General features: G+C 38.3%; 1 protein-coding gene across 1 annotated transcript in view; it reads left to right on the forward strand.

Annotated features, from left to right (window-relative positions):
* Positions 1-12491, forward strand: part of igf1ra (insulin-like growth factor 1a receptor) — a gene marked incomplete at its 5' end in the record, with an annotated part of 109969 nt that overhangs the window by 10190 nt on the left and 87288 nt on the right. The window contains one exon of the mRNA XM_083893256.1: positions 3001-3564. Within this exon, the coding sequence (XP_083749382.1) occupies positions 3001-3564 (564 nt within the window). The remainder of the gene's footprint in view (positions 1-3000; positions 3565-12491) is intronic.

Consider the following 12491-nt stretch of genomic DNA (forward strand, 5'->3'; position numbering starts at 1 on the left):
GTAGCTACAGCCCCCAATTACTAGCTATTTACCCAGTAAATATGTGGTAACAGAAATGTGTTACTTGGTATTAACCTGTAATTAGAAGGTAAGAACAATGGCCAAAATATTGGGTAATTACCCAGTAAATTATAAAGCGTTATTATATTAATGCTTATATTACTTAACGCTAAACTGTAGAACTGTAATCTGGTCATTAAAATTATTACAAATGGGATTTCTTTCTGGGTTTTTTTTCCTTTGGCGGCCCTCTGTCCAATGTTGGGTTCCTAAATTGGCCCTCAGGTATCAATACTTTGAGAACCCCTGGTCTAATTGGACGGGCACAATGACAGTGTCGCTCACTGCCATGGCGTCCTAAGCCTCTGTAAGAACATAAAAGGTTTAACCAAGGAGCTTATATCTCAAAGCATTTCCTGTGCTGACTGTTGAGCCTTCTTTTAGACAGTTTAAAATAATATGCTACCTGTTTGCCGCAGCAGTACCAATTCTGTCATTATATAAATGATTTACTTTTTATTAATATACCGTCATGATGCAACAATGGAGTTATAGAAGAACATTTGACTCAGAGATTAGAACACTCACTGGCATATACGTGTCCCTCTACGCTCTAAGTAATTGCTTGATTTGATGTATGAAATATTCTCACATATTTTATCAGTTGAATACAACACGTTGCAAAAAATTAAAAAATTTAGGAAAGCAAGAAGGGGGATTTAAGAGTTGGTTGAAATTTCTGTATTAGTTAGCTGAAGGTAAAAAGTGAGTGGTTGAAATAGCATACAGCTATAGCAGGGATAACATTAAACCACGTGAATTCATTCCATCATTCATTGTGTGTCACTTAATCCTTCACATAAGGGTTGTGGAGGAGCTGGAGCCAATCCCAGCTAATAAAGGGCAAAAAGTGGGCTCACACTCAGGACAGGTCGCCAGTCCATCACAGGCCAAACACACAGAGACAAACAACTAATCACAAATGTGGATTTAAGCTCTGCATGTTTTTGGAAACTCACTTAGTTTCAATACACTCCCTGTAATACTAAAACTGTAAAAAAAAAGACATTTCTTTTACAGAAAATGTCATAAAAACTCATAACATAACCTAGTTGCTGCAGCTAATAAATGAATATTTAAAATAGCTAAAGTAATTTTTAATAAATTATTTTAAAAAATATTACAAAAGTGGAATGTGACCTCGACCAAATCTTTTTGTAACAATGTAAATGTAAATGTAAATGTACTTTATTTATACAGCCCTTTACAACAATCCTTTCGGTGATCCAAAGTGCTTTACAAGAAATAAATAAATAAAGAGGAAACACATAAAAGTAATTAAAAACAATAAAAACAATAAAATAGTGCAAAATAAAATAAGATAGAATCAGATAAAAGACAAGAAGACAAAAGATAAAAAGTGTCACCATACTACTCGGTATTAAAAGCCATCCTAAATAAATAGGTTTTTAGCCTTGATTTGAAGAGGCCCAGGTCAGAGATAAGACGCATCTCAACAGGGAGTTTATTCCAGAGCCTGGGAGCAGCAACAGCAAAGGCTCGATCACCCCAGTGTTTATATTTTGACCTGGGCACTTCCAGCAACATTTGGTTGTTTGACCTCAGAGCTCTACCCGGATCACGAACAGTATCAATATCCAGCTTTATGTCATGAATTGTTTTGAATAAGGATCGATTTAAACTTAGATAAACACATGGATGGTTGGGTCAAAGAGAGGTCACCTGAGCTTGTTTGAAAGGCCAGTGAGGGTTTGATGCTGCATTAGAGCATAATAACATCATGAAAATATTGTTAACCATTAATACCTAAGTGTAGTAAGTGATTGGTGCAATAAAGTTACAGCTGATTGATCACAAGTAAATGTTGTTTTGTGTTGTCAGTGTTTTGTGTGAGGGAGTGTGTGTTTGTGTGTGTTTGTGGAGGGAGGGAGGGTGGCGCTCCAGGCGCTGTGGTTTCAAGTGTTGTTTTCCAAGCTCAGAGGAATGGCTTATTCAAACACCAGGTCATTTGAGGTGACAGACCAAACATTTGACTGAGAAACACAGAGCTTGTGTCTGATACAGTCGAAGCACTGACATGTCAGCTTGTGAAGCTCGACATGAAACTGAATAACAATTCCGCCCCCACTTTACCTCTTAATTAGGGATGCGTTCACCTCAGATGATCCCATATGATAATCCCTCTCCCCTGTTAGAATAATAAGACCTATGAGAGAATACTCCAGGCAAACATTATCTTCTGTTATATGATATAATGACATGGCATGCCAGAACTTACACATTATTGTTGTTACGTATTTGTATGTATGTTAAAATCGTACCTTTGAATAACAAAATTGCATGCTTTAAGAAGATTATTAAAGATTATTAAATGAATGTCGTGGCAAAAGTAATCTGTGTCCTAATCTCTATGGAGCAACGCTGTATTTCCCACCCTCCTGTTAGACGGGGTCAGCCATATACTCTATTACTATTTATGTCTATATGTTTTAATTAACATGCTAAAAGGAAGTTGTTGTTCATGTATCAAACATATCAATTGGGAATGTCAGGTTTACCTATTCAAAATAAATGGCACATAACACTTTTCTCGTCTTGATGACCTTTTGAAGCACATTACACCACATTATCCCCATTCACTCAGCACATCTATATGGAGCACCTTTTCTATCATACATCTGTTGGGGATCTAACCTCTTACCTTCTTGTTGAAAGATGACCCACTCTACCGTTGATCCACAGCTGTCAAGCTGTATATCATATAATATATAAAATGTTGCAGAAAATGTCATATTAATCGCACATTTACTCTTGTCAGAGTTTATACTGTGAATTGAGCCATTTGTTTATCTTTAAAAAGTAGTTCCTCATTTAAAAACTTTACGGAAACAATGCTCCATTTGATGATACATGCTATTTGGATTGTCTATCTTCATTTATTTGTATTTAGTTAATAATGATCTTTTTTTTTCTATCCAGTTTGTGGTCCTGGTTTTGACATCCGGAATGAGATCAGCGAGTTCAAGAGGCTTGAGAACTGCACGGTGGTGGAGGGCTACCTGCACATCCTCCTCATCAATGACAAGACTAACAACATGCAGCAGGACTTGTTCCGCTCTCTCAGCTTCCCTAAACTCACTGTCATCACGGACCACTTGCTGCTGTTCCGCGTCTCAGGCCTGGACAGTCTCAGCACGCTCTTCCCCAACCTCAGCGTCATCCGTGGACGCAATCTCTTCTACAACTATGCTCTTGTGATCTACGAGATGACCAGCCTGAAGGACATTGGCTTGTACAACCTGAGGAACATCACCCGGGGAGCCATAAGGATTGAAAAGAACCCTGAACTCTGCTACTTGGACTCAGTGGACTGGTCCCTCATAATGGATGCTGAGTTCAACAACATTATCAATGGGAATAAGAAGGCAAAGGAGTGTGACAATGTCTGTCCAGGCATCATGGAGGATAACCCTCTCTGTCAGAGGACGTCGTTCAATGACAACTACGACTACCGCTGCTGGACCTCTAACCAGTGCCAGAAAGGTAACCTGAAATCTATGATTTTACTTTTAAACTACACTAGTTGTGAGTTGATAACTAGTTTATTTCGTCTTTTCGGAAGAAGAATATTTGTTGCACGTTTAGGGCAGTATTTATTTATTTTTTTTGTGGTGTTGGTATTGGTATCTGTATCAGTTTTGGTTTTGGTCAATTTAATTTGCACCATGTTGGCTCCAGTGCTGGTTTCAAGATTTAAGAGCTCACTGACTACACACGTTAAATCCACAGAGATCAAGCAAAATCACAGAACCTGACAGACTGAATGTGTGATCATTACAATCAGGACTATGGAGACACAGATGACCTTGATCCAGACCTGCAGCGTTACATCTTCAAATTTCTGATAAACTTTCCCTCACTCTACTCCAGAGAACACTTACATATTTAAAACAAAACTTACACAATAACAAAACATGTGAAATAGGCATGATCGTTATGATAATTATTGGAGTCTGATACGAGTTTGTATCCAGATTCACAGCTTCACAGGTGGTAGTTAAGGGGGAACTTAAGGAAAACTTTACTTACAATCATCGCACCTCTAATTAAGGCTGGGAATCGGCAGAGACACCACGATGCAAGTATTTGTGAAATGATATATTGTGATATACTCGCAGAACAGATCGATTGAGCGTGAGCGCTTCGCACCATCTAGTGAACTTAAACATCATTGATTTTTTCATGCTAATCTACAAAAAGTTTGATTTATATTTGAAACATCGGTTAAAGTTAAAAAGTATAAAAATATATGCTAAAACAAATGAATACTTGGTGTCTCAAAAGCAATATAATATCGGCACTCAAAATATCACGATATGTCACATGTCCTATGTATCAATTTAACCCCTACCCCTAACTTTGTCAAAATAATTTTTTTATTGGTGCCATAGTGTCTCAAAAGTAAGGCTTTACATACATGCTCTTTCATATCAGTAAAACTTGTAGAAATGTGACAATCATTTCCTTAACTGCGACTGGGAAGCTGTGGATCTGGATGCAAACTTCAGCACTGTCATTAACAATAGTTCCTGATATGAAGTGATCACCCCGCCAGCTGAATCTATTGTCTCTGTGTTCCATCACTCCATCTTCTACAATCACTTTGAGTATGTTTTTAGTAGTGATCCACCTCTGCCATCCACTAAAATCCTCATTATTCTGTCCCCGACTGTTCGAGTATCCTGGCTCACTGCAGCTATTCACCATCTTTACTTTTTATGAAAACACCCAGTGAAGATCTAAATAGTCTGACATATTGCCAGATATGTCAGTTGTATATTTCTATGAACATGTCTTCTACCAGAGCTCTATTGGTATTAGTAACTAACCCTAACCTTAAAGTTTTCTGAAACTATCCCTAAATCAAACTAGATCATGGTCTCCATGTGATGTTTTCTAAATCATTTCTTTGGGCGTTTGTGCAACATGACTACAGTAAACGCGGCTGTGACTTTGATCTATGTAGGTAGTTTCCAGTCTTGCAAACATTCTTAAATTGTGGGTCTCTTCAGTGGCAAACAACTCCCATGAATCTGTGTAGTGTTTTCCCTTCATTTCCGTCAGCCTGTTGGATTGTCCACGGTCCAGTGCAAACATTTCCTCTCTGTTCATGACAGAGACCTTGTCTTAAGATCAGGCTATTTGTGGAGTGAAGCATGGCTGCAATATAGAGCAGCAGGTACTAGAAAGGCATGCTCAGTTGAGGTTAAAGGTGCACTGCCAAGGAATGAGCTAGTCTACCTGTCTGGACCATGTCAGTTAAATATTTGCTTTAGGGACTTTTTGCAATCTGTGAAAAGGGGTGTATTGAAGAATCAGGGGGCGGGTCACCCTCATTTAGCTCAGGCCCTCTCAGAAGGGTCATGCTTTAAAAAAACAAAACAAAAAAAAAACAGTTCAGAGTAGGGTCATATTATTTATATAAATGGATGTCCATCGAAATTTAAATTCCATGCAATCTGCATGATTGAATTAGTTGAGTTATGATTATTTGTCAATTCTATTTAATTTGTCTCAGTGTAATTGAGGAGCAGCTTGTGGCAACTTTCCACATCTTAACTTCTCCTTTTTTGATGATTTCAGACAGCTTTTGCTTTTTTAATAGAATTTGAGACGAGAGCAGCTGTATGCATCTCAAATCTTTTTATAATACACTCCCAAAGCCAGTTTGACACAGACAGATGAGGCTTGTGGTAACGGAGAACTGTTGAGGGAGTTAAACATTTTTTCAGCAATGTTCACATACATTATTCTTCAAATAGAAAAGGAGGCATTCACTTTTTTTTATTCACAGTTCAGATTCTTTCATAGACCACATTTGAGAATATGCTTCATGTCAGCTATTAAGACAGTCCAGGCAAAAAGTTACAAATGTACAAATTATTAAAGACCAAACTCCTGACCTTACTTTGCAAACTATCTGCAGGGGCCATACAACTGTATAGTGGCTGCTCTGTTGCCTCACAGCAAGAAGGTCCAGGTTCATGACACGGCCCAACCGAGGATCCTTTTATGTGTGTGGGTGGGTTTTCTCCAGGTTCCGGGGTTTCCTCCCACATTCCAAAAACATACAGAGGTTTACTGGATATTGACCGTAGTTGTGAACGATCGTCTCTGTTTTGTTCGTCTCTGTGTTTGCCTCATGGATTGATGACTTGTCCAGGGTGTACCCCACTTTTCATCCAGTTTCTGACATGGGCAATACTTAAGGTGGCTTCGTTATGCTTTTTGGGGGTTTCCCTTTTCTCTGTCACAGGGTTGTCTTTCTTTGGCAAAGAAAGTCCCTAGAAAACACACATAATATCTTTATGTCACTATGTAACATGCCTGCCAGATGTGTTGGCAGTATACACTGTCTATGAATCAATGCCATTACTACTGTGGCCACGACTGATCAGGAAGTAAGGGGTGTTACATTTTTAGCATGCACACCCTCTTTTTGGCAGGTGGGCCCAGAGCTAAATCACATCATGTCATGATAAACTGTTTTGCAGAAATTAAATCAATCAATCAATCAATCTTTATTTGTATAGCCCACAGTTTACAAAACATAGTTTGTCTCACGGGACTTCACAGGGTTGGTAACATCCTCTGTCACAGCATGAGCATCTAGAACAGTAGAAGATGTCAACCTAGTAGTAGGGGAAATTAAAAAAAACAACTAAAAACTGCTTTATAACTCAGTGCCAAAAAATCAATACACATCTCCATTTTTCTATACCAACCTGACCAACCCCTACAGACATGTGTTGCGTTCACTGTCACTGATGTAATAGGAAACTCTAGGTCAATTACTTTTCAGTTTGTACTTTATTATCACTTATTTTTTACTCCTTATACATATATTCATTAAATGTTTACATTTCAATCGAACAATTAAAACAAAATGCCATTTGATTTCACCCATTTTACTCTATGTTAAGAAACATTCATGTTATTTTAAGTGACTGAACCTGGCCAGATAATAATTTATGGATTTTAGACAGACAGAGGTTGGGAGGTTTCCTCTGGGAAATTATCAACTCCACCATTCACACACAGCACTGTTAAATTAAAATCATTTCAGGAGATAGGAAAGAAAAACACTCCAGGTACCCGATACCATAAAATATAAATAAAATATTTTACTCCGAATCCATGCTCTAATACAGGGGTGTCAAACTCAAATACAGAGTGGGCCAAAATTTAAAACTGAACAAAGCCGCGGGCCAAGGTTGAACAAATTAACCTTTTAATAGGGACCCAAACAAGTTTTGCATTGAATATTGAACAAGCAAGGCTTATATAACTTTATAGTGACATGCAAAATCGAGTTTCAAATAATAATAATAATAATTAAAAAATATCAATGGCATATCAAATAAAATTTAAATAAAAATTGAATGCACCCTAAATACAGGATAAGTGGTAGATAATGGATGGATAAAAATATAATGCCTCTTTTCTATTTGCAGCCTTCTGAGGTAAATATCAACATTAACTTTTTCCACAAGCTAATAAATTTGAAAATAAAATAATGAATAAATCAACCATTCAGGCCTTTTTACTGCTCAGTTTGCGACACACTGATCTAATCTGATGTGCCCAAGCCAGATACCTGGCATCTTCTCTTGGATGCTAGTTCATAAATGTCGGAGTTCAGGCTTGGAGCTGAGGCAACCTTCATTATCGAACGAAGGTGTTCATCAGTCAGACGTATCCTGTGAGACGTTTTCGTCATCTTCATTGAGGAGAAAAGTTGCTCACATAGATAAGTGTATAATAATACTGGCGGTCCAGCTCTAATGTTAATTTGATATTGCCTCAAGGGCCAAATGAAATTACACGGCGGGCCAAATTTGGCCCGTGGGCCAGAGTTTGACACCCATGCTCTAATACAAAACATGCAATGTGCTCACTTGCATTGATGCAAATGTTACCATAAAAGACGCCTTAATGTCATCTTTGAAACAGAGGTTTTCCTGTCCTGCTCAGTTGCTTCCTCTCCTCCTTCTGTTTTTTTGTTTTCTCATCTCATGTGTTCTCCCTTCCTTGTTGTAACTGACATAAATATATGATGATATATATAATATACATTATATATATAATTTAAGATTAGTGCAGGCATGATGATCATTGAGACATGTATTGAGTATTTTTCAGTAAGTCTTTTGAAATATTTTGAAAAGCTTTTGTAATTGAAAATAACATGCAATATAATATATTGCATGTTATTTTCAATATTATGTGTTTCCAGTGTTTATTTCAGGAGGCACAGATTCCTATTGTAGCACGCCACCAGCAAGGCCTAAATAGTAACATGTAGCCTATCAGTGGGGTTGTTTTGAAACCGCAGGTTACAGCAGTTTTAACAAAACATGCAACCTAGCCTGTAATTTAACATCCATCTTACTGCTTCAGTCTGCTCCTCCAAAATAGCTTTGCCGGCCATTCAAGAATGCTGATGCCCAAACAGTATGATGACTTTTTTTTTTGTTTCTTACATTTGGAACCCTGCGTCTCTCATTCCTGTTCCTCTTCTCCATTTGGTTTGGCCTTCTCTATTTTAACATGCACACCCCATGCTGTAAGGCAATTGTTCGTTTGCAGAATTTCCCCAACTTTTAGTAGTAGTTTTAAGGCTATATCTTTTGAATAACATGCATAGAATAAGTTGTAAGTAATTTACCAAACATAAATTATATTAGAGCTCACGGATTTGCTCTTGTTACAATCAATATTTTGATTTGGCTAATAGTTTGCCATTTTTAAAAAGTGGGTCCCCATGTAGAAATAGGGATGCCAATATCACAAACTTGAGTATCCAGTGATAATGATATCAGTCCGATACAGTCATTTTAGACCTTTTATACTACGAAGCTGTGTTTTGTCATATTATGTGCCATCATCTATTTTCCTCTAAACGTGAGCATAATTTACAAAACTGACAACATATTCTATTAAAGAAGTGATTGAGTGCATTAACTCCTTCAGGAAAATGTTTACTGACATAATGGAGTCACTTGGTGGCTGTTCAATATACGTCCATGTTGGTCTTCAGATAGAAAACATTAAGACTATCTTCAGTTTCAATATATTTCAAAATGTTCAAGTTTCAAGTTTTGATTTTGTTTTTATGCTGTCCAAAAATGTGCATACAAACAGGTTGACGGAAACATTTCTAGTCCGGGCTGGTGAAACTATGTTTTTTTGATAGTTCAGCTGAATTTAATCCACCTACAATTGACAATGTGGGTTATTAGATTTCTTTGTGATTTTACATGAATAACATTGTGTAAAAAAACAAAAGTTTCCTAAACTGGAGCCATGTCCTATGTGATACTGTGTTCTGTGGTATTGTTTTATTAAGTCTTATAAGTGCCTGGGTGTTCACCTAAACAACAAATTGGACTGGTCTCGGCCAGAGCAGACTCCATCTGCTAAGGAGACTAAGGTCCTGAGGAGTGCTCCTTGCATATATACATATGTATATATATATATATATACATATATATATATATATATATATATATATATATTGTCTGACTATCTTATTGCTGCTGTAATCCTGGGAATTTCCCCATTGTGGGACAATAACAGTATATCGTATTCAGTGACGTGTGGTGAGCTCGAGGGTAGGGTAGGCAGTAGGGGTGGGCGATACTGCAAATTTTGGTATCGATCCGATACCGATCCAATACCAGTCAGTATCGGCGATACCGATACTTACGGCGCTCGTTTCACGCTGCTCCATCATTTCATTTGGATTATTAATTTGTTAATTATTAGTTAATAGTAATCCATCCAGGACAGTTTATAAGTAAAATACTTTAAAACAGTACAAATTGTCGAATTAGAACAAATTATCTCCCTTCAGTGCACTTCTTTTCTTAAATAAACAAAGTGTGAATTATCATTGCACACCAAATGTGACAAACTAATTATTTTCTTTCAAGTATTTTTCAACAAAAATAAAGCAAAATTAAATAACACGTTTCAATGGGATAAATGTATTATTTCAAGGTCTTGACATACTTTATACTTTATTGAGTTGGCTAAAGTAACAATTTACCAGTTGCACTTAAAATTATGTATTATCCAATGTCGAAGATGGCCAAAATATTACTTTCACCACTATTATCTACCTGGATATTCCCTGCCAAACTGAGGCCTCTGTTAATGACCGCTGCCTCTGGGTCTGTGGTTTATAGTTGAGTAGTTAGTTGTATTGCCACTGTATTTTACAGGCGTTTTACGAACTGCACACTTTGCTGTTGTTTCATTTGTGACTTCAAAATAAAGCCACACAGCGCTCCTCTTTCTCGTGTTCACCATTCCTCCGCTCCGTCTCTCACCATCAGTCACAGACCCAAGACGTACACACCCTATTTCATACGTTGCAGACAGTGCAGCATGCAATCTGAGAATATCAAGATTGTAGTATTGTACTAAAACAGAAACTTAAACTGTGTGTGTGTGTGCGTTGCATGCTCATTTGAAGATGAAGTCCATGCACCGTTCCTTCTTCACAAAGTTGTCGATGACAGAGTTCTAAAAGTCTCCTGACTTGGCCTTCAGTTTACAGAGTCTACAGAGTTTACAGTTGCTCTGTCCTTTTTCTTATACCACTTTGAAAAGTGCGTATCATTTTCTGTCCCTTCCTCTGGAGAAGGTCCTGTAGCTCAGGCGTCGGTCTCCTGCTAATAAAAGCTTCCGTTTTTCATCAAATGTCAGCCTTAAGAAATGTTTAAGCCTCTCTTGTAGAGCCATCATTACACCTCCTGCTAAATTGCTGGACATAAAACAGCGAAATGGCGTGACGGTGTGTTGACAATTCACGAAAGCAATGCGTAATAAGTAAATGCAGCACAAACATAGTACAGTTACGTCAATAGGCAGAGTAGCATTGTACTTTTTGACGTACATTTTAACTGTACGGGAAACTGACTGCGCATGCGCAAACAGTCCCATGCACGGCGATGAGACAGAAAGGCAGAGCAGGTCTGTGCCTTTGTTCTGTAATAGAACACTATGGCGACTGTCTTGTGCAGCCGCTGCCTGACCAGAAAACAACGCTGTTGAGTCGCTTTTATTAGACTATGAAAATCTCCAAATGCGGACACATTCAAAGTTTTCTGAAATAAAAAAAAACAACATTTAAAAAAATAATCAAACCTTACATGAACTCAACCTCAATTTTTTCCTGACAGCCTAGGGTAGGCACGGCCCGCACGTCACTGATTGTATCGTATCGTTCTCATATGTCTGACTTCAGAGGCAGTGGAGGAGGAGGAGCGTTGTTTGAACCAGTTCACCTCTCCCGAAGGCCCAGGCTGAGGTCAGATAAAGGCTTCAGAGAATAGTGGGAAAAAAGAGGAGTCAGTGAAACAATAAAGGACACAATGAAGCCAGAGCAGCTCTGTGATACAGTATGTGTTAGTATCCCAGGCAACATTTCTCATCCTGTCCTTGTGAAATACTAGATGTGTCTACCGCTCTTGCTCAAGATTCTTCTCTCCTCCCTCCACCCCTCTGCATAATTGCCTTGTTTTGCTCCAGTACAGATGTTCCTTCAAGGGCATGCCGTGGTTTTCTAGTCAATACAGCCCCGTCTCCTCTTTAATTACACTACATGAGGAGGGAGCGCTGTCTGCCGAGCTCACTACTGTAGCCTCTGGGCCTTCTAGTGCTTCATGGAGCAACATCAAAAAGGACTCTTACCATATGCTTGTCCACTCACCAGATTCTTTTCCCTACAACAGTGTGGGATTTATTAGACAAGCCCCCCCCCCCCAAGACATGAATGTAAATGTAATGTAAGGAAGACAAAGTCAGGTTAATGCTGTACTTTGGTTGGGTGGAAGTGAGAGTAACAGTGTAGGGAAGTGCAAATTGCAGCAGAAGTTTAGGTTGCTTTTTAGTGGCAGGCAGTGATGCGTAGAGAGGCCCTCGCTTCGCAGGAGGAGGGACAATGAGGGGAAATGTCAGACAAATGTCAAGTAGACAAGACCAAAAGCAAGCTCTCTCTAAAGTGCAGTGCTCAGAGGGTAAAAAAAAGAATTGTATTCCCACCCCTTGTTTTTTGTACCTGAGTCACCCTTTCCGTCATCCCAAATTTTCTCCTTGAAAATCCTCAGTAACTTTTCGAGAATTACTTTAGAAAGTAAACACATTTAGCTGTCAGTTAGTTGGTAACAAAGTAGGTTTACACGTAAAATATATATTGTTTGTTGTCAACGATACCAGCAACCTCTCAAGCAGAGCTTTGAAGTGACGTATGCCATAAAGTAGAATGTTATTGTACTTTGTTTGGCATGGACTGTAAACTAGAAGTTATATAGTGCCAATGCAGATAAAGCAGACCTGCCCAGGCTTTGACAGAGGTGACATTCACACTGTTCATGTACCATCAACATAATCTAGAAGACATT

Source organism: Microchirus variegatus (genome assembly GCF_963457635.1).
Source record: "Microchirus variegatus genome assembly, chromosome: 8".
In the NCBI taxonomy this organism is placed as follows: Eukaryota; Metazoa; Chordata; class Actinopteri; order Pleuronectiformes; family Soleidae; genus Microchirus; species Microchirus variegatus.